At 37.2% G+C, this 25,937-nt stretch overlaps 4 protein-coding genes across 4 annotated transcripts; 1 reads left to right on the forward strand and 3 right to left on the reverse strand.

The window, feature by feature from the left end:
* Positions 1–634: 634 nt before the first annotated feature.
* On the reverse strand, positions 635–3,630 carry GCK72_009104 (uncharacterized protein; the record flags this gene model as incomplete). The annotated part of the gene is made up of 7 exons (XM_003103133.2): positions 635–737; positions 787–1,353; positions 1,399–1,509; positions 1,575–1,867; positions 2,145–2,634; positions 3,087–3,221; positions 3,452–3,630. 7 exons carry the CDS (start codon positions 3,628–3,630, stop codon positions 635–637), a joined length of 1,878 nt encoding a protein of 625 aa, XP_003103181.2.
* Positions 3,631–9,839: 6,209 nt separating this feature from the next.
* On the forward strand, positions 9,840–18,002 carry GCK72_009105 (uncharacterized protein; the record flags this gene model as incomplete). The annotated part of the gene is made up of 10 exons (XM_053727216.1): positions 9,840–9,908; positions 13,608–13,730; positions 13,783–13,857; positions 13,911–14,144; positions 15,152–15,329; positions 15,373–15,506; positions 15,558–15,710; positions 15,800–15,884; positions 17,460–17,704; positions 17,760–18,002. 10 exons carry the CDS (start codon positions 9,840–9,842, stop codon positions 18,000–18,002), a joined length of 1,539 nt encoding a protein of 512 aa, XP_053586793.1.
* Positions 18,003–22,927: 4,925 nt separating this feature from the next.
* On the reverse strand, positions 22,928–24,193 carry GCK72_009106 (uncharacterized protein; the record flags this gene model as incomplete). The annotated part of the gene is made up of 4 exons (XM_053727217.1): positions 22,928–22,960; positions 23,056–23,254; positions 23,304–23,464; positions 23,942–24,193. The coding sequence occupies 4 exons, from the start codon at positions 24,191–24,193 to the stop codon at positions 22,928–22,930; spliced, it is 645 nt and encodes a 214-aa protein (XP_053586794.1).
* Positions 24,194–24,744: 551 nt separating this feature from the next.
* On the reverse strand, positions 24,745–25,171 carry GCK72_009107 (uncharacterized protein; the record flags this gene model as incomplete). The annotated part of the gene is made up of 3 exons (XM_003103130.1): positions 24,745–24,805; positions 24,854–24,956; positions 25,075–25,171. 3 exons carry the CDS (start codon positions 25,169–25,171, stop codon positions 24,745–24,747), a joined length of 261 nt encoding a protein of 86 aa, XP_003103178.1.
* Between the last annotated feature and the right edge of the window lie 766 nt (positions 25,172–25,937).

The following is a 25,937-nucleotide window of genomic DNA, read 5'->3' on the forward strand; positions in this document are numbered from 1 at the left end:
AATCTTTCATATAAATTGCATCATAACTTTCCCAAATTAACACAAAATGTTGTGAAAATAAAATTTCTGAACTCTGCTAGCCAAGACCTTTCAAATGAGTATAATCATGACTATATTCGGAACACTTGGAAATTTGACCTACCATACGTCTTTAAACGGTCGCACTTTCGCTGCAAGACCTAATGTGTTTCAAACCTAGGCAAGATTATACTTATTAGAAAGCTCTTGATGAACTGATTTCAACAATACAAACGTTGTGCTTATTACACTAAAACCCACCAAGTTACAACAGCTTTTGTAAAAAAATATTTTCGAAAAGTTTCGAAAATCTATATCTTTGTCCGTTCTCACTATTTCTGGATGATTTTTTCTGAAGAACCCGTAAACTTTTTTGAATTTTCTATGAAAATTGTCAAAATTTATACAGAAAATGCACAAAAATCGAAAACAAACAATTGAGCATGAGGGTCAGGGTCGCTACAAAATAAACTTTTTGTTGTCGGGGTATATTCGGATACAAAGGAAATCAGAAGTGGGGATGTGGGATGGTTAAAGCTATCTTACTGTAGATATGAAATTGATAGACTAGACTTTTAACAAAGAATTATTAAAGTTTTAAAGAAAAAAAAGTGAGCTATTCAAATTTAGTCGGCGGTCGGAGGTGTGGGTGGCTTTGGTCTTCAGATTCAGAACGAACGATTCCGATGAAAAATGGGCGGGTCGTTGGGGACGGTCGGCTGAAAATATTAAATTGTTTGATCTGGCGCGCCTTTGCCGCGTCCTTACCTGACAGTCTCTCTCTTCTCTTCCTCCTTCTTTTCTTCCTCTTTCTCCTCTTTCTCCTCAACTTTCGGCATCTCATCCTCTTCCAATTTCTTCATTTCCAACTGCCCAGTCGTCTCATTAAATCTCTCAACCAAAGTAATCGCTGGCTCCAACACCGACGTCTTCTTCCGAATCGTTAGTTGATTCTCATCTGATTCATCGTCTTCTAGCACGTCATCCAACACGTGATGCTGGAATGGATGCTCGCTTCCACGTTTCCCGGTAGACAGTACTGGTTGACTGGATGAGGTGTCCATTCGTTTGGCGGAGATGTCTTCTCCGGAATTTACGAATGCGGAATTGGTGAATGAGTTGTTGTTGGGCGGGGAGCCGACTTCACTCTTCGACCCGTCAAACTCCATATTTTCCAGCATTCCGTGAGAGAACGTCTTCCTGCCGAGATCGTCGTGTAAATGGGGTTTCGAGAATGATCTCTCGATTTTGTTCTTAAAACTGCGGAACATTTCAATATTGCCCAACGAGGTGCGTGTCCGATGGCCATGGTGATGGTGTTGCTGGTCGGATGGTCTAAAAGAAAAACCGTTTTATTTTGATGTTCAGGTTCAAACTCACTTTACGGGCACCACGGACACCCGTCTTCTTCTCAAATCGTCTCCTGGCACAAGTGGTGACGTGTCATCACAATGGGGAACCATTTTGATCTCATGGACGTATTCGGGAAGTCTGAAATCAGAATTCAAGATAGAAACCTCGTCCCTAGACTCAAAACTCAAAACTATAAGACTCACTTCACATCCGACACTGATCCCTTCAATGGATTATTCGGAATCTTCGCAGTCGCCTCGGAGTACAACGGTTCGACTTCTTCATCCCAGAAGTCGTCACGCTTAAGGTCTGGAGCACGATCGTATCCTTGATCTACCATCATCAGGACCATGGTGATGTTTCGATCGATAAGAGCGTTACACTCGAAATCGTCGTCGTCTTCTCCGAATGGGTTGAGCATCGCCTCGGCGACTTTCATCCATCCCATGTAGAAGATGAATTGAAGGGTTGACATTATGGGGAAATAGAGGTCGATCTGAAGCATTTGCTTGTAAGTTTGGTTACTTAGATTTTTGATATTAACCATTTACACTGTTAAAAAGCTGAAATTTCGAGGATTTCGAACCAGTTTTCAAAATTGTATTACCACAAAAAATGAGCGGGATACATGACTTTTAAGATTTTCCGCTTTTTGTAACTAGCCTGATTTTCGCAGCGTTTTATCTTGGCTCAAGTTTGAGCTAACTGACTTTTGTAAAAATATTCTAAATCCCCAAAATTTCAGCTTTCCAACCATGTAACTCTCGACCTACCTCAGTTTTATTATCAGCGTGTTCCGACACAATATACTGTCTCGCCAGTAAGCACACCAGGAAATAAGTATGAACAGCCAAGCAGACCAGTTGTGGGTACATAATTGGGATCGGCACCCAATCGTAATTACAAATCCATGCGAGACCCGTCCGGAACTTTTTGATCTCATCTTGAACCACGACTTGATAATAATCACTTTCAATCAATCCCTTCTTCCTGGCCTCATACGTCAAACTGAACGCCCATTGGAATGGAACCCAATACTTCGAGTACTTGTACTGTATCTCGTCATATCTCTCTTTCTCGTGAGGCATCATGAATCCTGCCGCAACTACCGTATCCAGAGTAGGGAATCGTCGTCGGGTACGCATACTGATGTCACGGAAGACGAGAACTTGAGCCAACTCGCAGTACCGTACGATGTTACGACGGTACATACGAGCTTGTTCGGTTCGCCCACGCACGTATTCGGCAGCCATTAGACCGATGCTGGAAGAAAATTTGAAATTTCATAAAGAAACAAAAAACAAAACAAGGAAATCCACCATGGGGACTCGAACCGCCGATGCTCGATTACTAGTTCTATGCGTTCCCGGATACACCAAAAGTGCGGAAAGACAGCTGCACCCCTTGCTGTATATGAATGTGGGGGTGCAGAGAACTTCTGCGAGTTCTGTTAAAGGTAAAACTACATACAATTTCGATCTTTTTTTTTTTCGAATGACGCACTTTTTTTCTAACTTTTTGAAAACCATTTAGAGGTCAACTATAATAGAACACTCAGCACTTTAAACCGGTTAGGCAAATAACTTTTCGTAACTTTTTAGCAGAAAGTTGTGAAAATTCGTGCTTGTCTGTTTCTCTATGGTTCCTGGTTTGTCCGGATGTCTCAATCGGCTAGCGAGGGTTCAAAACCCCGGTGAAAAAGAATTAGAACTCACTTATCAATGAAACCAATAATCTGATAGAGATAAGTCCATCTGTTGACGACTGCTGTCACGAAGAAACCCAACATGAAGTTGAGTGGAATGTATGATAATCGACTATCACAGTACTGCACTATTCGCTCGAATGTTCTGAAATAATTGGATTTTTATTAATTAAAAATTAAAATTATTGTTTTTTTTATCTCCCGCCACGCCGCGAATCAGTTCGAAATTTGCCGCTTTCTTCACCGTTCTTCACAATTATCTTTTCCGTGACGGTGTGGGGCAAGCGGTAGCGCGCCATCTTTTGGTTCCACCACTTCCTGGTTCGACTCCCACCCCCCTCTATTTCTTTTTATTTGTTTTTTTTTCCAACTAACCTCTGTTGCCCCGGATTCAACGCAGTTCTGTAGATGACACTGAGTATTCCATAAAGTACCAGCCAGACCGCCAACTCCAACACCACCGCCTTCCAAATACTTCCACGCCATTTCAAGAGCAACTTGAACAGTGTCCACGGCTTTGAGGTGGACACCGCTAAGTTGTAGTTTATCGTCATTACTGTAAACGAAATGTGAGCTTAAGGACCTCGAGACAAAAAAAAGGACAGACAGAAGAAAAAAAGGAAAAACGTGATTAAAAGAGACCAGAATACACTCAAAAGATGATGTTGATGTAGATCATATGAGAGAATGAAAATGAGAGAAAATTGATAGTCTTTTGGGTTGAAGAAGATGATATGAAGACGATGAGGAGAAATAGTTCACCGAGAAACAAGAAGAAATTGAGAGAGAGAGAGGCAAAACTTATTGTAAAAAAGAACTAGTTATGAGTCATTTTCGAGGCATATAATTCACAGTGGCTGGCGCGCTTTTGCCGCCTGTTTTACATAATTGTTCTAGAACAGAATCACAAAATGACACAAGGGGAGGTCAAAAAATAAACAAGTCCATAAAAATTTCTGTAAATGAGAATTATTTGACGAACAACTGCCTCGTCATTTGCATTATTTCAATGATGTCATGGATAACAACCACGTGACAAAGATTTAGAAAATTATTAGAAAAATAGCAATAGAGCGTACTTGCAGGGCTTAAATCCACTCTTTCTCTGGGGTATAAATAGAAAAGGGGGTTGTCCCAAGTAAATGACATCACTCTTCTTGAAAGTTTGATCTCGCCTTCCGATGGAACTATTTGTCCTCAAACACATTGATTAGTAAGACAAAAATCGTTGACCAATCACAAAAAACATTTCAAAAAACCAACGAAAAAAAGTTCGACCACGGCAGGACTCGAACCTGCAATCCCCAGATTCGAAGTCTGGTGCCTTATCCATTAGGCCACGCGGCCACATTTCAAGTGGCAGCTCGTTGGCCTACAAGAAAGGGGTTAGGGTGGGTGACCTCGAAAATTTGAAGACGGGGACTAGGATTTCGGTTTTGGGATTTCTAGTCCATGAGCCCAAAAACGTTGTTTGATGGGGATTTAAAAAATTTTTTATAAAAAAAAGAGAAGAAATCAAAAGACCAAGTAATTCGAAATAGTTTCAACCTTCAAAGTGGACTACCCCAAATCGTAAACTTTTATTACCACTGATCTACGTCTTGTAAAGTATCTCGAGAATACCAGAATGTTTGCAGTTCAGAAAAATAATAAAACCCAGGGGAAACCCCTTCGAATTGGGGGCGGAGCCTATATTCTTTCCAAAATAGATGGGCGGAAGGGATCAAGTTCATTGCGGTCACTTTTGTGTTGATTTGGAAAGAAGACTTTTGATGGTTTGATATACGCTTCAAAGAATCAGAAGAGAAAAGATAAAAGCGATTTTGTGATCGAATGGAATGGGTTTGGAATGGGAAACATGTGATGGAAAAGGACACAAAAATATTGCAAGAAATAATTTTAAAATCATTGCCAACCCCTACTTTTTGTTGATAAATGATTAAAAAAAACACTTTTGATCTACAGCAACCGCGCCCTACTGCACTCTACAGTAACCCCTAACCCATGTTCCTACCACAAAGATCTTTTTTTCCTTTTCTAGGGTCACCGGCGGCATGGTAAGGGTAAACATAGTGCACGAAAATAGTGCCGAAAAAGGTGGTGGCGTGTTTGAATAGGGACGGTGAACTTTTAAAAACTACGACCTTATTTTTTTGTGGATCAGATAAATGTTTCTTTTTTCGATTTTTCCGAGAGGGAACCCTCTTCTCAGTGTTTACATAGCGAAAAATTGGTGAAAAATGACTGAAAAACCACTTTTTCGACATGATGGCCTAAAATTCCAATTTTGGAATTCTAGTCCCTACGTTCAAAATAGGGAGTACCTTATTCCACGAACTCACCCATCTAGGTCACTCACCCTCCCCTTTCTTCTACGCCAAACAGACCGCTTTCCAAATGTGGCCGCGTGGCCTAATGGATAAGGCACCAGACTTCGAATCTGGGGATTGCAGGTTCGAGTCCTGCCGTGGTCGAAACTTTTTTGCTTTTTTCTTCCTCGAAACAAATCGAAAAGTCACCGTTTTGTGACAAAGAACAAGGGAAAGAATGAAAACTTTCGTCCCATCGAAAATCTTTTTCTCCTTTAGAAATTACTGTAATCCAATTTGTGTCTTCTCTAGATTAAATCCTATTAACTGTTCTTCTAACTTTTAATTAACCAACTAATGGCGGAATGTCTGTTCAGAAAAATTTGAAAATTTGATTATTTCATTTTCAGACCGAAAACAAGTGTAACTGTGTTTTAGTCTCGAATGCTGGGGACTAGTTTCCCAAATTTCGGGATTCTAGTCCCCCAAGGCTACAAAACTCAAAACGTGATATTGATGATGATGTAGTTTGAAATTTTGATCTAAATGACTTTCGATACTTCTTATTTAAACAAGATCACTTTTAGAGAGAGAAATATGTTATTTGCCACCGTGCAAATATGAAAAGAAAGAGGGGGGTGTCTAATTGGACGCCAAATAGAGGAGCACAGTTTTCGAGGGGGCACACATCAATCACATGGAGTTTAGGTTGGGCAAAGGTGGGGTTCGGAAAATGAAAAAGTTTTGGGGGTTAGGTCAGAACAGTTCGATTTTGCAATGGAGCGCATTTGCATAATTTCAGAGGGGTTAGTGTTCTTGCTCGAGGTCTGGAAACCGGGACGTTTTGAAACTGATGACCAGAAAAAACGCATGCGAAAACCATAAGGAAATGTCTGACCATAAGTAAAAATGACAATCCACGGATTGCAATAATTCTCTGGATTGAAGTTCTTAACCATTTTAAATGTATTTAACTTGCATAATAGAAATTGAATTTTTTCGAATTTTTACAAAACCGGTCAAAAACTATATCGTAGGTGTCAACTCTTTGTACAAAAACTATATCTTTTTCAATGGAAAATGACCAACTTTGAGAGTGTGTCATGGTGAATCTAGAGCTTTCTGTTTGAAGTTGAAAACTTTTTTGCACAAATTCTCACTGGAAAGCTACAGCAGTGCGAGCCATAAAGTTGCGGAAATGCGCTCGCACAACGGTTGGCACGGTTGGAGAGATCTCAAACAGAATAATTGTTAAAACTATAAAATTAAAGCTCAAGGTTTCGACATGACCTTATGAGACAAAGTGACACCAAGAACGGCACGCATATTTGCTATGCGCTGAAATATTCTTTTTTAACTATCTAGACGAGTTCCATCAAAAAACCGTTCTAGTTCATAACATTTCATTTCGACCAAGTTAGACACCGGCTTGCGTCAGTCCGGGTTGCAAGTCTGGCTAACAGTGTGGATCTTCATTTTTCTAAAAAGAAACATTCTTCAAAAAGCTTGTTTTTCAGAATCAAAAAATTAAACATTTGTCCGGATTTCGGTTTCAGAATCCTCCCTTTTCGGATCTTTCAGAAAAATAAATATTAAGTATCCGTCATTAAAGTTATTTTCTTTTCTTACAGTATCAATGTTATTCTAGAATTCATCAAAGAACAGTCATCCTATTGAGAAAGACGTCTGCAACCCCCATCCACCACAACACACAAGACATCATAATAAACCCGCCGACAAACAAGACGGTACCCCAACCATTCTGTATATATTCTTATTTTGTTAACGACTTGTGATAATGTGTAAAAAGAAGTGATCTATGGAATGCTTTTTTGATGCTGGCCGAAATTTTTTCTAGGCCATGCCACAACTTTGCTGATGACGTATCACCTAAGTTATTATCCCTTCGAAAATCGAACCTTCATAAAACCATATGACACGTTTGGGTACAAAATCAGAACCAGTTCTTCTTCTTCTTATTTTCCATCTAATTCAAAGATCATCAGAATCATTGTCAAGAAGTGGTTTCTAATGATGTCGGAAGACGTCGAAGAACAACCAATTGTCGGGCACGATCGGGCACATGAGAAGAAATGAGAGAGAGATAAAAGAAGAAGATGGGGATGAAGAGACAGGGAATGATATGGGGGGAATGTGTTTACAAATGGGGTGAATGGTGAAGACCAATGAGGAATAAGTTAATGAGGTTGGAACTACTTCCTCGGTTTTTTAAGGGGGCGGTGCGGTTGCGTCGCGTGTGATTTTTACAAAGTTGTGGTATTTGATCAAGAGAAGACCAAATGAACAACGTTCAGAGAGTTGTGAACTATAACGTCGCGGCTGTAAACTAGGAAGCAGTCCTTCATTGAAAACGGTCTACTTTAGAAGCATGACATAGAAATTTAAATTTGCCATAATTTAATTATCTTTGATTATCAATTCTTAGGTAACTTTGTGTAACTTTTGATTGGCAGTGTGATTCATCAGAAATTCCTAAATACCTCCTCGATTGGATGTTCAGTACCGCTCAATAGGATATGAACTTTGGCCGTTTTTAGTTGAAATTGTCCAACTTTGAGAGCGTGTCATGGTAATACTGATTGTCCCATCAAGTAAGTTTTTAGTGAATCATACAGATCAAAAGTAGAGCTCCATTTTTGTAGTTGACAACTTTTTTGTACAAACACTCCCTAGAGAGTTATGGTCATTTTAAGACGACAGCGCAAAAATCACACTATTTTGCTCTGAAATGGGTCGATTTGAGGCAGAAATTACTTTGTCGATTCGTAACTTGTTAGAGAGTGTCCGTACAAAAAAGGTTGCCAACTACAAAAATAAAGTTCTACCCTTGGTCCGTTTGATCCCATAAAAAGTTATTCTGTGGGATAGTTAGTTTTCCTATGACACACTCTCAAAGTTTGGCATTTTTTCTACTGAAAACGGTCAAAGTTTACAACCTTTTGGACGTTACTGTACATACCATAAACTTACTTACTTACTTACTTACTTAGTCGATCCGTTCTTCGCTCAGTTGGTGTGGGCGCGGATCACAGCTATCCATTTTTTCCGATCTTTGGCGATTGTGCTCCAAGGTTCGATCAATTGAGTTCCTTGTCGCACTGAGATTTCTTTCTTCAGGGAGTCGGCCCATCGCATACATACCATAAACATACCATAAAACCTGTAATAAAAGTGCGGCCAGAAAGAAGTTAATTTGAAGCGATAGTTTTCAGTTTCCAGTATTATCGAGATCTGAATAAAAGACAGTCTTGGCCTAGGATCCGCCAATTCGGCCATCTCCATACTTCGGCACAAAAATGACGACACAGTCAAAACGTTTTTAGTGAATCATACAGATCAAAAGTAGAGCTCCATTTTTGTAGTTGACAACTTTTTTGTACAAACACTCCCTAGAGAGTTATGGTCATTTAAAAATGACAGCTCAAAAATCGCACTATTTTGCACTAAAACGGGACGATTTGAAGGAGAAATCACTTTGTCGATATGTAACACTTTAGGGAGTGTCCGTACAAAAAAGTTGTCAACTACAAAAATGGAGTTCTACTCTTGGTCTGTTTGATTCCATAAAAAGTTATTTTGTAGGACAGTTAGTTTTAATATGACACACTCTCAAAGCGCGGCATTTGCTACTGAAAAATTCAAAATATGATATATTTTTGGCCGATACTGTTTGTCAAGGTGTCAAAACAAGATGTGGGATTGAAATATTTATAGGTAGCCCATATCTAGATAGGTAGCAGAGTTGCATGGAATTCCGACTTCCGACTTCCGACTTCCGACTTCCGGGCATTTTTTCCATTCCGGCTTCCGACTTCCGACTTCCGGATAAGGAAAATCACTTCCGACTTCCTACTTCCGACTTCCGGATTAGGAATTTTACTTCCGACTTCCGTCATTTCATAACTGTGGAATTTTCGAAAAGTGCACTTCACAGAAATGTATGGAAAAATGGTCTAAAAGGACAGAAAATAGGCTTTTATTTAGCCAAAAACTAATTTTCCACTGATTTTCGCGAATTTTATGATTTTTCTCCTGGAGTTTTTGAAAGTTTGAGAAAAAATCTAATTCCGACTTCCGACTTCCGACTTCCAACTTCCAACTTCCGACTTCCGGGTGTTTTTTCACTTCCGACTTCCGACTTCCGACTTCCGGATAAGGAAAATCTCTTCCGACTTCCGACTTCCGACTTCCGGATAAGAAATTTTCACTTCCATGCAACTCTGATAGGTAGCCCATATCTAGATCTCCAATTTACTAGTTGACCACTTTTTTATACAGGCCACCCTTAGTAAGATATAACAGTTAGAAACAAAAAAAACGAAATATTCGTTACGAGCTACAGCACCCGATAAAATTGTGGCAGAAACTAAGTCATGGGAACGTAACTGATTTATTAAGGAGGTTAGTTAATTAGCGCTAATTAATCAGATTATATGGATACAGCAACAGTCAGCTTGAAAGCGCCGTTGGCGCGCCAGGCAGCAAATGAGCATCAAGAACAGGTTAGCTAAAAAAAGACACTAGACTCCCATAATTCAGAGAAATATCAAAAATCACAGAAAAATAGTTGAAGACATGCTTATGTAGTTGCACTCAAAATCACAAAAAATGACAATTTGTTTGACTTTCCCATATAAACAAGCTGTTCTGTCTCCCCCCCACTAACAGACAAAATAAAGATGACGAAAAGAGAAGTAAAAATTCTTGGTAGCCAAAAATCGAAAATCGAACTTGACGAAAGGGAGAAAGAGAATATGTCGTCGTCGACAAGTAATTTGCATAAACCTTTTTGAATTTTTGATAGTTTTGACAGAGTGGAACAAGAATCGATTTGCATTTTGATACGTAGAGAGATGATTCTTCTTCTTGTCACCGTTTTCCAGAGAACAGAAAACTGGGGGATATTCAGGTGTTGAATGTGATGTATATATTGTTTCTGGTCGGGAGGGATGTCTTGGAATACCCGGTGCCTGAATCATTTTCAGACAACAAAAAATGGATCGTTGGCAAATAGAATTGGAATGGTTTTTTGGTTTGTTGAATGTTGGAACACAGCGTATTTTTTTGGAATATAGATATTAAAACAGGAAAGTGAGGACATCGGGACTGACATGCGTACAGACCGACATTTTTTATTGGATCTTTGTTTCTATAGTACTTAGTTTGAGCCGCCAGACAAAACCAGTAGGAGTTATGAGGGTTTTTTGTGCACTATCTTCTAGAACGGAGAAAGTTGAGTTCGGAGTCTTTCAAAAATAAACCGGCCACTCTCTACCTATCCAGTTCCTTCTTATTATCCGACACTTTGGAAAATTGGCTGACATTCAAGCGAATTTCATTAAGAATTTGATGATTTATTTTCCACATTTTCATACTTTTCACGGTCTCCCATACTGCGAAAAAGAACTGCAAGGAACGTGAAGGCGATTTTTTCACGTATTAATTCAATTCTTTTATTGTTTGCACTGAAAATTCAGTTTTTTCAGGTTTTTAGACGGCGCAATGGATGAAAAAAGATTCCGTCTTACAGAATTGTAGAAAATAAAATTCTCTATCTTATGAGCCAGAAAACGTGAAATTTGGTCTGAAATTCACTTTTTCTATACGATTTTCAGAAAATTGAGTATAACTTTTTTGGTAGAAAACATTTTCTAATAAAACTTGCGCATAATGTTCTTGAGGATGGTCCAAAACTGTTACAATTTTTTGAAAAAAAAAATTGGATGAAATGGTTGAAAATCTCATTCTTCTGAAAATCTGTTTTTCTGTACAGAAAAAGTGAATTTCAGACCAAATTTCACGTTTTCTGGCTCATAAGATAGAGAATTTTATTTTTTACAATTCTGTAGGATTTTTACATCCATTCTGCCGTCTAAAAACCTGAAAAAACTGAATTTTCAGTGCAAAAAATAAAAGAATTGAATTAAAACGTGAAAAAATCGCATTCCTTGCAGTTCTTTTTCGCAGTATGGGAGACCGTGCTTTTGCTAAGAATAGATTAAAATCCAATGGGTGAACAACAGCAATCAAAATTTTCAATTAAAAACTTCTTTTCACTGTCCAGAAATCGAGTTTTCTTTATTTTGTTTTTGTTGAATATCCGACACCCACTTATTGCTTCAGTGAAAAAAAAACACGCTCCAGTGCTTGTTAATAACAATTCGTCGAGCAAAGCGTTCACGTCGCGAGCTAACAACTTTATTTATGACTCTCTCAGGAATTTCCACCGCTTTTCAAAATTCACTTGTTTAGGGGGTGGAGACTAAATGTTCCCATTTTTGAAATGAAATTAACGTTTTTTCGGTTTTTCTCATTGTCTGCTAACTATCACTCTCCTCTAGTCGGCGTGCTCATAATTTCTGATGTTTTCAGAGGTTCACAGTTCACTGATCTCTGATAAGAGAAGCACTTGGTTTTGGTATTCATGACAAATGATAACAATTTTAGAAGAATGGTTTTTAGGGAAAAAAGGTTCAAAGGTTCGGGATTATAACACAAGACACAAAACTAGAACGTTCTTATTAGAAAAGTAAAGAATCTGAGGGTGTTAGATCAAAGCCATGAAAGGGTGCCTCATTTTTCAGTGATTATTTCATGTTTAGTATCAAAATTTTATCGTTTCAAAATGACAAGGTTTCAAAATGTCGCGGAGCCAAATATGGAGCTTACAGGAAAAAACTGAAAATCTGATTACTTTGAGAGCAGTGCCAAGGTGTCAGGAGTAACCAAGACACCTGATATATTGTATATTTCAAAGAAAAAGTCTCGAGCTCCATTTCTGTAGTTGCCAATCTGTCCTACGATCTCTTCTTAGATAGTTACAGCCCGTTGCAGGTCGCCCCACCTCTAAGCTTCTCAAACCTGCCATAACTGTCAAGAGAGGAGTTGTATGAAAAAGTTGTCAACTACAAAATGATCATTTTAGGTTAATCTATTGATATATTAGCTCAGCACAGTTCTTACAACTGCGCTCCACCGAAATGCCCTTGAAAAATGTCTCTTTTTCTCTGAGTCCCTCAATTTCACGCATAATTTTCATCGGTTTCGGTAGAGCGCGGTTGTAAGAAACGTGAACGTTACTATTTCTAGCACCAAGAACTGTATCTCACATAAACCTGTCCTTTCTCTTCAGGGAAATTGAAAACTCTCAACTATACTGTGAGAATTTTCAGAGCTTGATAGACTACACCTTCCCAAAAAACCAATCCGATTCCTCATTCTCCCTAACTCACTAAAAAGTGACACCAAATTCACACATAAACTGATGTATGCATTATCAGTGACTCTCCCTTTAACACTACACATACTGATAGCTCTCCTCGTCCTGCTTAACTATGATAAATTAATTCTGCCACACACACATTAACTACATCATAAATTTACAAACATGAGAGAGTCAGAAAATTTTGTGACATTACTTCTTCTTTTTTTGAGCTGGAATTGAATTACTTTTCTGATTTATAAATACATATTTATTGACTTAATTGCAAGATGGCAAAGAAATTCCGTAAGTTTCACAATACTCGAATCTGAAAAACATAAACAGTTTTTCAGCATTATTCCACCCGTTTTCTCGGAGACTTCATATTATTTTATTATGTATGGTAAGTTATTATTGAATTTACGTATAGCGGAAAAAATAAGGAAACTGGAAATTTACACAGGTTTGAGAGCTTATAGCAAAGTGAGGCTTTATTGAATTTTTATGAATTTACATTGGTTGTGTAGATCAAATCTAGATCTCCATTTTTGTAGTTGACCACTTTTTGATACCTTTCATAGCTTCTGAGATAAGCGGTTGTAATGAAGAAAAACTAAAAAAGGAGGGTGAGCGTGAGGAAGAGAGACGCAGAAAAGCTAGAGTGTCAGTTCCCAATCTTTGAAGGCGCAAAACTCAAAAACTAAAAAAGCAATCGAAAAATTGTCAACTACAAAAATGTGTAAAATTTTACGTAGATCATTTTAGTATTAAACAACTTTTTGTTAGCTACTCTAGTTTTCGAGATATGCGCTATTCAAGGAAGTAGATAAAACTATCGCAGTGAAGAGATGAGAATTCTTGAAACGACTATATCTCAATAACTAGAGTGGCTATCAAAATCTTTTCAACTATAAAAATAAAGAAATAGGTGTGATCTGCATAATGAATATAAATATGGGCTAATGAATACATAGTGACAAAGTGTAAAATGAATTTTCAGATCGGATTCTTCTGCACCACTTTCATGCGAATACACTTCGCACTAACCATGACATGTATGGTTAATTCTACAGCGTTAGCAGTAAAGAATGAAGCAAATTCGAATATCACACTAATAGAGGAGGTACTACCATTATCAAAAGAGCGCACTTGCCAACCAACACATAAAATTTCAGATCGATCTGGTGTCCAATGGGAAATGTGGTGCAACAGATGAAGATGGTCATCAAAAGATAGTTGTGGATTACGGTGTAAGATTGGAATTAGACATCCGGACTTTCCGACACACATTTTCTAATTTCAGGGAGAACTAATCTGGACGAGCTACGAACAAAATCTGATTTTCTCTGGAACATTCTGGGGCGCCCTGGTTACAGTACTCCCTTCTATGTTCTTCATCGAGAGATTCTCACCACGTCATGTCCTTCAGATAGCTGTGGCTGTATATATTGTGATTACTGTAATTACACCGTTTCTGGCGACTCATTTCGGATATTTTGCGGTTTTTATTGCGAGAGTTGGCATGGGATTGGGAGAGGTAAGTTATTAGGGTCTGGGGATGAAAATTGTGAGAATTTGGAGGTAAGTATAGTGTCCGATGTAGTCAAGATGTAGAAAATGTTTATGATTTTAATTTTATAGTTGAAAACTTTTTGTGTACATTCAGAAAGTCCCACCAAAGAATTTTGTTAAATTCTTTATATCACTAAATAGAGAATGTCTAGAGCTCCATTTTTGTTGTAAACAACTTTTTGATGGCTATTTTAAATTTTGAGTTATGCGTCTTTAAAGTAGGGTATCAGGAACTGTGGGCTCTCTCTTCCTCTCCTCAGTCACTCATCTTTAATGATGGATATTTTATAAACTAAGATAACTATCAAAAAATGGTCAACTACAAAAATATTCACAGCTTTTCAAGCAATACAAAGTGCTACAGTGCCGTGCAAAAGTGTACGAACTCGGACCGTTTTCAGTTGAAATTGTCTAACTTTAAGAATGTTTTACGGTATCCCTGATTGTCTCACAAATAAAATTTTTTATGGATCATACAGTTCAAAGGTAGAGCTTTATTTTTGTAGTTGACACCTTTTTTGTGCGGACACTCCCTAAAGAGTTACGGTCATTTTAAGACGACAGCTCAAAAATCCCACTATTTTGCACTCCAATTGCTCGATTTGTGGGAGAAATTACTTCGTCGATATGTAACTTACTAGAGAGTGTCCGTACAAAAAAGGTGTCAACTACAAAAATGAAGCTCTACCTTTGAACTGTATGATCCATAAAAATGTTACTTGTGGGACGATCAGGTATACTGTAAAACATCCTCAAGTTGGACAATTTCAACTGAAAACGGCCCAAGTTCGTATACTTTTGCACGGTACTGTATATCTCAAAACCTGCAACAGATATGGAATAATTGTCAACTACAAAAATGGAGTTCCATTTTTTCTCTATTTTTTCGTATAAAAATTAGTAAATTTGAACCACACCCGACGACGCTACACTCTTTGAATCATTTTCATCCAACATTCATTCAACCTTCAGGGTTTCATAATCCCCACCAACAACGCAATCATCGGAAATTGGTTCCCAAGTTCTGAAAAAAGTACAGCATTATCGATATTCACACTCGGCAACCAGATCGCATCGGCCGGTGGGAGTCCGGTAGTAGCGGCGATTTGTGCATCAGAGTTGGGATGGGCGGCCACTTTTTATTTTGCTGGTGAGTTGGACATCTGGATGAGTTGACACACAGACTCATTTAGGAATCTTCGCCACAATCTGGTCAATAATTTGGTTTTTCACCGCCTCGAGTCACCCGTCTAAAGTGAAAATGATGACGAAAAAAGAGAGAGAATATTTGCTAGAGAATGTTGTCAAAAAAGTTCATAAGTCTAAAGTAAGTGGGCGGAGTCTTGCCCATTCTTCTTTCTTTTTTTCTTTTTTCCAGAAATCTCCATCAGTCCCTTATGCCAAAATCCTGACGTCTTCCGCATTCTTGGCACAACTTCAGTGCCAATTTTTCGTCAATTTAATCATGACACTTTTTCAAATCTACCTTCCCGCCTACTTCAAGGAAGTCCTTCATTTGGGAGTTATTGCGGTAGGTCACACTTTTTTTACCTTACGTACATCTCATTTCAGAACGGAACATTCACCTCAATCCCGAATATTTTCAACATGATCTTCAAGATTGTTTGGGGGATTGGGATTGATAAGTGTAAGGAGAAGAAGATTTTGAGCGACACGGCAGCGGTGAAGATTTCGCACGGATTTGGTAGGTACAGTACCGCTCAAAAGTATATTAAGTTTTGGTTTTTCCGGTTGAAAAGGTCACGGCCTCCAGCGAAGGCCCTCTCGATTCAAAAAAAAAAGCGGGAAACGCCATTTTTCAGTGGAGCGCGTTTGCGTTTTCAGCTTTTTCAGCAGCAATTGTTTTATTTTCTCATCGTTTTTGCAGTGAATTTTGTGTTTTAATGCAACTTTTTTCACTTTTTTTTGTTAAAATAGTGATTCTCTGGGATAACTATTTCTGTTTTTCTTCTTTCCGCTATGATTTTCAGATAATTCTTCGATATACGGGCCAAAACATCAAAATTTTACAGAAACAAGTACATTCAACCCGAAAAACGTGCAATAGCGACTACCACGATGACTAAAGAAGCATTAAAAGGTAAGAAACAAAGACAAACATACGATTTTTTGCTAAATAAATTGTGTTTTATTGTTTTTCAATTTTATTTAGTGCAAAAAAAGCATTTTTGTAGAAAACTCCACGGTCTTCTGCCTACTTCGATCTTGTCAACGACACAAGATGCCCATTTTTCGATGGACTCTTCATATTTTCTCCGACAGGTCCATTTTTCCTTTATGTGTCTTTCCGTTCGTCCCTTTATCGTAGTTGAGATTGAACTTGTTTCAGGAGAGGTTCTCTGCGCGTTTCAACGTCTCGTCTCGAATAACAACGATTGAAACAACATCGAATACTAAGGAGAGAACTCTAATTTTATTTCTTTTTTTTCTGCAATAAAACTTTGATTTTTTTTTACTTTTCTTTGTTGGAACATTTTTCGTAATTGGTTGATACAGACTGCGAAATTGAACGGAGTATTCAAACGAAATCATAATTTTTCCTTACATATGGCCGAATTGCGTCTATTTCTCTTCAAAGCTGTCAAAAACCGAAAATATTTGCGATTTCCGATTCAAAACAATTATATTTAACTCATAGCTGCTGGAATTGTGTTCAAGATCTTTCTTTTCTATCGAAAAACGCCAGTTTACAGGCTTAAACTTATTCGGAAAAAATATTTTTATTTAAATTTTTCCGCTTCGCGCCAAAATGCCGCGGAGCGCGCTTGCATCACTTTGTCTCGAGAGGGCCTTCGCTGGAGGCCGTGAAAGGTCCAATTGTGAGAGTGTGTCATGGTAATACTGATTGTCCCATCAAGTAGATTTTTAAGGAATCATACAGATCAAAAGTAGAGCTCCATTTTTGTAGTTGACAACTTTTTTGTACGGATGCTCCCTAGAGAGTTATGGTCATTTTTAGGAGACAGCTCAAAAATCCCACAAAATCGGTAAATTTAAGGGAGAAATTACTTTGACGATATGTAACTTGCTAGGGAGTGTCCGTACAAAAAAGTTGTCAACAACAAAAATGGAGTTATATTCTTACTATTAGTCTGTTCGATTCCATAAAAATGTATTTTATGGGACAGTTAGTTTTACCATGACACACTCTAAAAGTCAGGCGTTTTCAACTGAAAAAGGCAAAACTTAATATACTTTTGAGCGGTACTGTAGATGGACATCTGGACACACAGATAGACCAGCGTTGTTCTATTTCCAGCCAGCTACGGAGGTGCATTCTCACTACTCCTTCTCGCTTTCTTTGTTGACTGCTCGAATCCAACGACTGCACTTTTCATATTCTGTCTGATGTATTGTTCGATGGGAACTTTTGTCAGTGGATTCTACACTTCATTACTCAGTCTAGCACCTCAATACACTGCGACAATGTCAGCGATTTCGATGTTTTGTGCAATGATTGGACGGTTGTCGACACCAGCGTTTGCAAGTATTTTGAGGAAAGAGGTATAGATAGTGGCATGACTGATCATATAGAAAAAAACTGTTTCTCACACTCCAGGGAACCGCTTCGGAATGGCAAAACATCTTCATCGGACTAGCTGTAGCCCATATTATCTCTGGCTCTATTTTCCTGGTTTTCGGATCTGGAGACCTTCAAGAATGGGCAAAAACAGAAGAGCAAGAGACAGAGTTATCGGAGAAGGAGAAACTAAAAGCAGTCGAAGATGGAGTTGTTGAGGAAGTAGATGTGAGAATAGAGAGGATTGCAACATTGGTGAAAGAGGATTCTTTGTGTCTTTGATTGAATTATTTATTGTTGAAGATTAAGTTGGGAAGTGGATAAAGCAATGGAAGGCTTGAAAAATAACAGTAACAATTTACAATACAAAAAAAACGACAATAAATTAATCAAAACTTTTTTATCAAAAATCTGAAAGTTTCGGTTTATGAGTGAGGGCAAAACAATAGAGTGAGATAATAAGAATCCCGACAATAAAAGCCGAAATACCAAACCAAAAAACGTTCAAATCCTCATAAACTTGATGAGGTGGGTGAAGAATCAGACATAATGAGATGACGATACGGGTGATGGAGTAGAGAAAAAGAAGGATGAATATGGTGAAGTTCTGAAAAATGTTGATCCGAGATTGACACTGAGAAACTGAGTTCAGTTCTCACTTCCCAATATAAAAACATTTGATTTTTCTTCACTTCTTTTCAAAAGCAAACTTTCCAATTCGAAAAGTTTATCTATCAAACCGACAAAATGAGCTACCAAGTTGCTCAGCTTTGTTTCTGTACCTACTTTCAAATCATTTTTTGTTTTTCGAGGAGCAGTAGGAAAATTAGGAAAGAACAGTTTCATTCTCAAAGAATCCTTTAGATTTTCGTCTTACCTGAAGGATTTGTTATTGTTTTTTTCTAACAATAAATATTCATACCACATAAGATAAATTGTGTAAAAGAGACAACCGAAGCAATGGAATGGACCACTTAGCATGAATTGAACACAATGAGGTACTGGTCGTCCGGTGATGGTATGGAATCCGAGATACATAGTGATAAAGAACAGAGTGACTACTAGGAAGGGAAGATGAAATTTCTGAAATCAAAGTATAATGTTTTCATTTTTATTATACAGTACCTCACAAAAAGTTATCTACTTCAGTTGTTTTCAGTGAAAAATGACCAACTTTGACAGTGTATTTCGGCGTCATCTGATTGTCTGATGAACTAAATTTTGTATGGGTTGGATAGAGCAAAAGTAGCACATCATTTAGTTGATCTTTTTTTTGTAGGAACACTATCTTGAAAGTTACAGGTCGTCAAAGTAAAAAGCTCCAAAATTTCGCTAATGTACACTAATTAGTCGGTTTCAATGAGAGATGGTTTTGATTACCTGCAACTTTTTTGGTAGTGTCTCTACAAATAAATGGTCAACTACAAAAATGATGCGCTGTTTTTGCGCTGTCCGACCCATACAAAATTAAAATTACCGAGCAACAAGGTGACATCGAAATAAACTGTCAAACTTGATCATTTTCCACTGAAAACAGCCAAAGTTGATAATGATTTGAGTGGTACTGTAGGCTCCGCGATCAGAAAACAAACAATAGTTTCCCGTCTAAAACGAGTTAGATAACTTTTTCTTCTATGTATTCAATCGTTTTCAAATATATTCCCAAGATTTTCAATAGACTCCAAATACTCGGGATCCTTATCTATTTAGCTCATAAAACTCACATATACTTGAAGAAGTTTTTCCGATTCTTTCGCATCATCCACCAAATCGACTTTCTTTTGGATTATTCTCGCTTCAATCCCCAACATAAGGTTCACAGTATTCGATTCTACCCGACAGCTTCCTTCATATGCTTCTCGTAGTTTCAACATTCTTTTCAGACATCTCAATGTTGACTCATTGTCAATTGGTTTTGTTGCTAGGTCTGTCAACTCAGTTTTTATTGCCGAATTTAGATTCTCGTGGAGTTTTTTTATGCTCTTTTTTTCCATCAGGCGTTAATATTGAATCGAATCTAAATTAAATTCGCGTATTGAATGAACAGTGGAATGAACATGTATTTCGTGACCGAGAGAAAATTGGAAATTCTGAGAAAGAGAAAGGAGAGGGCAAGTAGTGAAGAGTTTTTGAGCTGTGAACATTGATGTACTGTAACTTGTTAATATGTGTCCGTAAAAAAGGCTTTCAAACTGAAAGCTGCAAGTGCGGCATTCTTTAAGACCTGTACAGTAAATCTTGGTACAAAACCAGATTTGAACAGTTTCAATGGAACAGAAAACCAATATGTGTACATAGAAGAGAGAGAGGGGGGAGAAAGGAGACGCAGAGAAAGAGAGCAAGATGATGGACCATCTGCTCAGACTGCTATGTGCATCCCTCGTGGACAACCTAAATCACGTTGTGGAGAAGAGGTCTTTCGATTGTACGCCAAGACATAATTATAAAATCGTCGTAAAATTAGAGTTCAGGAAAACGTGACTTCCTGTCCGCCCGAGCAAGTTTTTTCTGAAAAAGACCCAGACTCACCGAAAATAAATGAGTCATGATCGGAGAAAGCTCCAAATTTTTGCATAACTGGTGTATCTGAACCAAACAAATAATTTAATAATGCATTACAGAAAACGTTTTTGGGGACAAAATGAGAAGAAAAAAACATGAAAAATAAGGGAAAAGTGTGAACATGAGATCAATTTAGAAGATTTGTTTCGAGAGATTTTAAACACTTTGTTGAGGAATCAGATATGAAAATAGAGAGGATTCCTACATTGCTGAAAGAGAATTCTTTGTGTCTTTTATTGAATCATTTACTGTTAAAAACTTTGTTGAGAATTGGAAAAAAGATCCAGATTTGATCAGTTTCAATGGAACAAAAAACCAATATGTGTAGACAGAAGAGAGAGAGAGAGAGAGAGAGAGAGAGAGAGAGAGAGAGAGAGAGAGAGAGAGAGAGAGAGAGAGAGAGAGAGAGAGAGAGAGAGAGAGAGAGAGAGAGAGAGAGAGAGAGAGAGAGTGGGAAGCAAGAAGACGCAGAGAAAGAGAGCAGGATAATGGACAATCTGTTCATACAGATTTGATAAATACTTCTGGAAAAGATTGAACTTTTCAAATAGTTCCCCACTCAAAGAAGTAATCAATGTAAATGTATGTTCCGAGCAGAAAACAAAATCCCTCAAAAACAGACAAAAAAACAAAATATCCAAAGTTATTAAATTCAGCTGCATGATAATAAGGGTCTCGAGAATTGATGAAACCAATAACAGCACGTGTGACGAAGTAGATGAAGAGTGGGCAGTAAATGGAGAAGAACTGCAAAGAGAACTTTCGAACTACAGTAGCGAGCATAAATGAGGGCGGATTCATACTTCATGTGTAACTCTGCTGAATCGTGTCCGTTTTGCATAAACTTTTTTTCCAAAGATAGCTGAAATATCCAATAACAAGAAAAAAAAATTTTCTTGAAAAAAAAATTTTTTGAAAAAATTTCAATTTTGATTTTTTTCAATAATTGATTTTTTATAATCGTGATTTGAAAATTCGAAAAAAAAACTTTTTATTTTTCTCTTGGAGTTAATGAGTTTTTGATGTCAAAATGTTGCAAAACACTAAAATAAACAAAAAATTATGTTGAATCGGCATTCTACATTATGAGCATCGTGCTAGAGCTCCAGAAGTCAAAAGTAGTGTCCTCAGGAAAATCATCATAACTCATCAAGAAATGCTCCAAATAAGTCTAAATATGTACCAAAAGATGTGTCTTGAGTTTTGCTACACACCATCATCAAAAATGTCAATTTTAGAAAAAATAATATTTCAAATTTTTTCCACTCAAAAATGATTTTATTCCCATTTTTCTCAATTTTCGATATTTTCTGGGTATAAAACAAACACACTTTTCAAAAACTGCATACAAAGTGTCTTTTCACACATAATAAAACACATGAATGTAATCTCGGTTCGTTTTATACAAAGAAAATATCGAAAATTGAGAAAAATGGGAATAAAATCATTTTTGAGTGGAAAAAATTTGAAAAATCATTTTTTCTAAAATTGACATTTTTTAAAGATGGTTTGTAGAAAAACTCAAGATACATCTTTTGGTACATATTTAGACTTATTTGGAGCATATCTTGATAAGTTATGATGATTTTCCTGAGAACACCACTTTGGACTTCTGGAGCTCTAGCACGATACTTCTGGAGCTCTAGCACGAAAGTAGAATGCCGATTCAACATAATTTTTTGTTTATTTTAGTGTTTTGCAACATTTTGACATCAAAAACTCAATAACTCCAAGAGAAAAATAAAAAGTTTTTTTTCGAATTTTCAAATCACGATCAGGAAAAATCAATTATTGAAAAAAATCAAAACTTAAATTTTTTTTAAATTTTTTCAAAAACTTATTTTCTTGTTACTGGATATTTCAGCTATCTTCCAAAAAAAAGTTTATGCAAAACGGACACGATTCAGCAGAGTTACACATGAAAGTATGAATCTGCCCTCATTTATGCTCTCTACTGTGTATTCATTTACCGTAAACCCTGTAATAGAGATGTACCAACTCAATAGTGTTCGGATGAAATATCTTTTTTTGTCATTTTCACGACACATAGAAAAAATTAAATTAAATTTTCCCGCAAAATACTACTGTAGCACTCGTTTCGACTGTGTCGTCATTTTTGTGCCGAAGTATGGAGATGGCCGAATTGGCGGATCCTAGGCCAAGACTGTCTTTTATTCAGATCTCGATAATACTGGAAACTGAAAACTATCACTTCAAATTAACTTCTTTCTAGGTGCACTTTATTACAGGTTTTATGGCATGTACAGTAACGTCCAAAAGGTTGTAAACTTTGACCGTTTTCAATTGAAAAAACGCCAAACTTTGAGAGTGTGTCATAGGAAAACTAACCATCCTACAGAATAACTTTTTATGGGATCAAACGGACCAAGGGTAGAACTTTATTTTTGTAGTTGGCAACCTTTTTTGTACGGACACTCTCTAACAAGTTACGAATCGACAAAGTAATTTCTGCCTCAAATCGACCCATTTCAGTGTAAATAGAGTGATTTTTGAGCTGTCCCCTTAAAATGATCATAACTCTCTAGGGAGTGTCCGTACAGAAAAATAGTCGACTACGAAAATGGAGCTCTACTTTTGATCTGTACGATCACATAAAAAGTTATTTTGTAAGACAATTAGTTTTACTATGACACACTCTCAAAGTTGGACAATTTTAACTGAAAAACGCAAAACTTAATGCACTTTTGATCGGTATTGTACATGTCAGTTTTACTGAATTTGATGTTCTGTTACGTGAGTAAAAAGAACTTACCAAAAGAAACTCTTTAAACTGTGTTCTTCTTTCTTTCTGGTTTAGATCTTCTATTTCAAAAAGTGTGTCGATCACATCGATTTGAAAGTCTATCAAATCATTCAAAGTCTTTCTTATCTTGATCTCCTCATCATCATCAGAAGAAGACAATATGAACTCCGCTGTACAAATATCTTCTTCTTCTTCAGAAGTGTCACACCTGAATTTATTTCTATGACTCAAATGATAAACACGGTCTTAACACCTACAGAATGAGTGGCATTACGACAAAGAATCCAATGAGGAACGTTACCGGACCACTTGTCAATAAATAAAACCATTCAGGGATAGCGCGGTCAATGATGATGTGAATAAGGCAATAAACTGTTATGGATACAATGGGGATGAGGACGAACAGAAGCCATATTTTCTGAAATTCTTTTAGTTTTGTTTTTCGGGTTTTAAATTGTTTTTTTCGAGTATACATTACTGGACAAAAGGTTATGGCTGTTTTCAGTGACCAACTTTGACAATGTGTTTCGGTGTCACCTGATTGTCTGACAAACACAACTTTGTATGCGTTGGACAGATCAAAAATATCACATAAGTTTTGTGGTTTACCGTTTTATCATAGGGGCACTATCTTGGAAGTTACAGGGTATCAAAGTAAAAAGCTCCGAAATTTCGCTAGTAACTTTGATGACCTGTAACTTTTCTGGCAGTGTCCCTACAAAAAAATGGTCACCTACAAAAATCATGTGCTGTTTTTGCTCTGCCCAACACATATAAACTTGAGTTTATCGGACAATCAGATAACACCGAAATACACTGTCAAAGTTGGTCATTTTCCAACAGCCAAAACCCTTTGAGCGGTACTGTACAATAATCAGATAAAACGATTACTCACAAGGTATTTGTATGTCTTTTCCATTTCAATTAAATCTTCCATCAATCTGACTTTCTTCGAAAAAATGACACCTTGCGCATAATATGGTAAACGAGTATTCCCGTCGAATGTTTCACGGATCGTTGTCAGATTTTTCATACATTGAATCGCCGGTATCTTTTCGAGTGGATTCTTCAATACTTCTTCACACTCATTTATTAGCAGAGTCTCCAAATCATCAATCCTTTCAAAATCTTTGCTTTCCTCACTCATTCTAGAATAAATGGTCTATAAGAAAATTTTTTTAAAGAAAATTTTGAATTTTAACTGTAAATCATGGTACAAAACCAGATCTGAGCAGTTTCCATGGAACAAAAATCCAATAAATGTAAATGTGACAGGAGAGAGAGAGAGTGAGTGAAGCAAAGAGACGCAGAGAAAGAGAGCAGGATAATAGACCATCTGCTCAGTGCATCCCTCGTGGACCACTCAAATTACGCTGAGAACGATGAATCGCAATTAATAGAACAATTGTCTATCGAGGGTGACGAGATGCACGCCATTATTGTGAAGTCGCTGAAAAATTAGAATTCCTGACCGGCCGAGCAAGTTTTTTTCTGAAAAGGACCTCCCTAATCGGAGAAAAGTCAAAATATTTGCTAAACGGGGTGATCTGAACAAAACTTATCGTCAAATAATTTAATAATGCATTACAGAAAACGTTTTTGGGGACAAAATGAGAAAAAAAAACATGGAAAAAGAGGGGAAAAGTGTGAACATAAGATCAATTGAGAAGATTTGTTTCGAGAGATTTTACACATCCATTAGGCACTCGTTTCTCCGGATTCTCCGTCGACTCCGCCCACGTAGAGAACATTGTTGCATCTGGAAATTGATCAATAAAATCTGGTTAGAAGCTGAAAGTTTTGCTACCTGATGAGAATCTCTCCGAGATTTCCTGTATTGTTTCCGTCGATGTACTCCTCGGCGTGAGCGAGTTGAAGGTTCATGTATGAGTCGACGGCGACGAGGATTCCTGAAATTCGAATGTTTGTATTTCGTTGATTTAGGATTTTTTGAGACGGAATTACATTGAAATTTTTGAAATTTTTTCGGAAAAACCAGAAAAATTCAGAAATTTTCAGAATCCTCACCTTTGTACTCCATTCCCCACTTGAGCTTGCACACGACCGGCTTTCCGGTGAGACTGTTGAGGAACGGCTTTGGATTGATTGGCTGAACGACGGACATTGCTGAAAAATGGGTAATTTGTAGAAAAAGAGAGAGAGAGTCAGAGGAAATTCACTGTTAATAAAGCTATTTCCATAAAATTCAGCATAATTAATGGAAAAAAACTGTCGAAAACAAGTTAGGGGCCTTATTGATCGAAAACAGATTGTTTTTTACAAACAGATTTGCGAAAATTGATGAAAATTCAATTTTTGTCTTTTTCTGGAAATTTTAAGAGAAATTCTCAAAGTTATTACACAATAGACCGAAATCAAAATAAATTCTGAAAGTTGGTTGCAAAATTCATCCTTTTTCGATCCAAATCTTGCTTTGAAACTTGTAAAATCCAGAGGAATCAAAGAAAAACCGATTTTTTGCAGTAGTTCTCAAAACATGGCTGGAAAATAACTATTTGAACGAAAATTGATCAAAAGCAGGTTCTAAAAACATAATTTAGTGGTTTTTCTACTCTGAAACACCTTAAAAACCAATAAAAATCAATGAGAACATCATGAAAACCATCGAATTCAAATGACAAAAAGGTGGGATATTCGAAAAATTCAATTGCGCCATAAATGACGACACATTGCGGACTGCGTACAATGCCCAACATTTGACGACGTTTAAGTGTTGAAAAAATACGAGTGCCTTCTGAAGCTAGCCACGTAGCTTCTTAAAGTTTTCCAAACATTTTTTGACATTTACACATAGATTAGGTCATGTGTTATTGGTTTTATAAAGTTTCAAAGTAGCTTTAATGCAAAAGTTAGTTGTTTCGCGCGTCTGA

The sequence above is a fragment of the Caenorhabditis remanei genome, chromosome III (genome assembly GCF_010183535.1).
Source record: "Caenorhabditis remanei strain PX506 chromosome III, whole genome shotgun sequence".
Classification (NCBI taxonomy): Eukaryota; Metazoa; Nematoda; class Chromadorea; order Rhabditida; family Rhabditidae; genus Caenorhabditis; species Caenorhabditis remanei.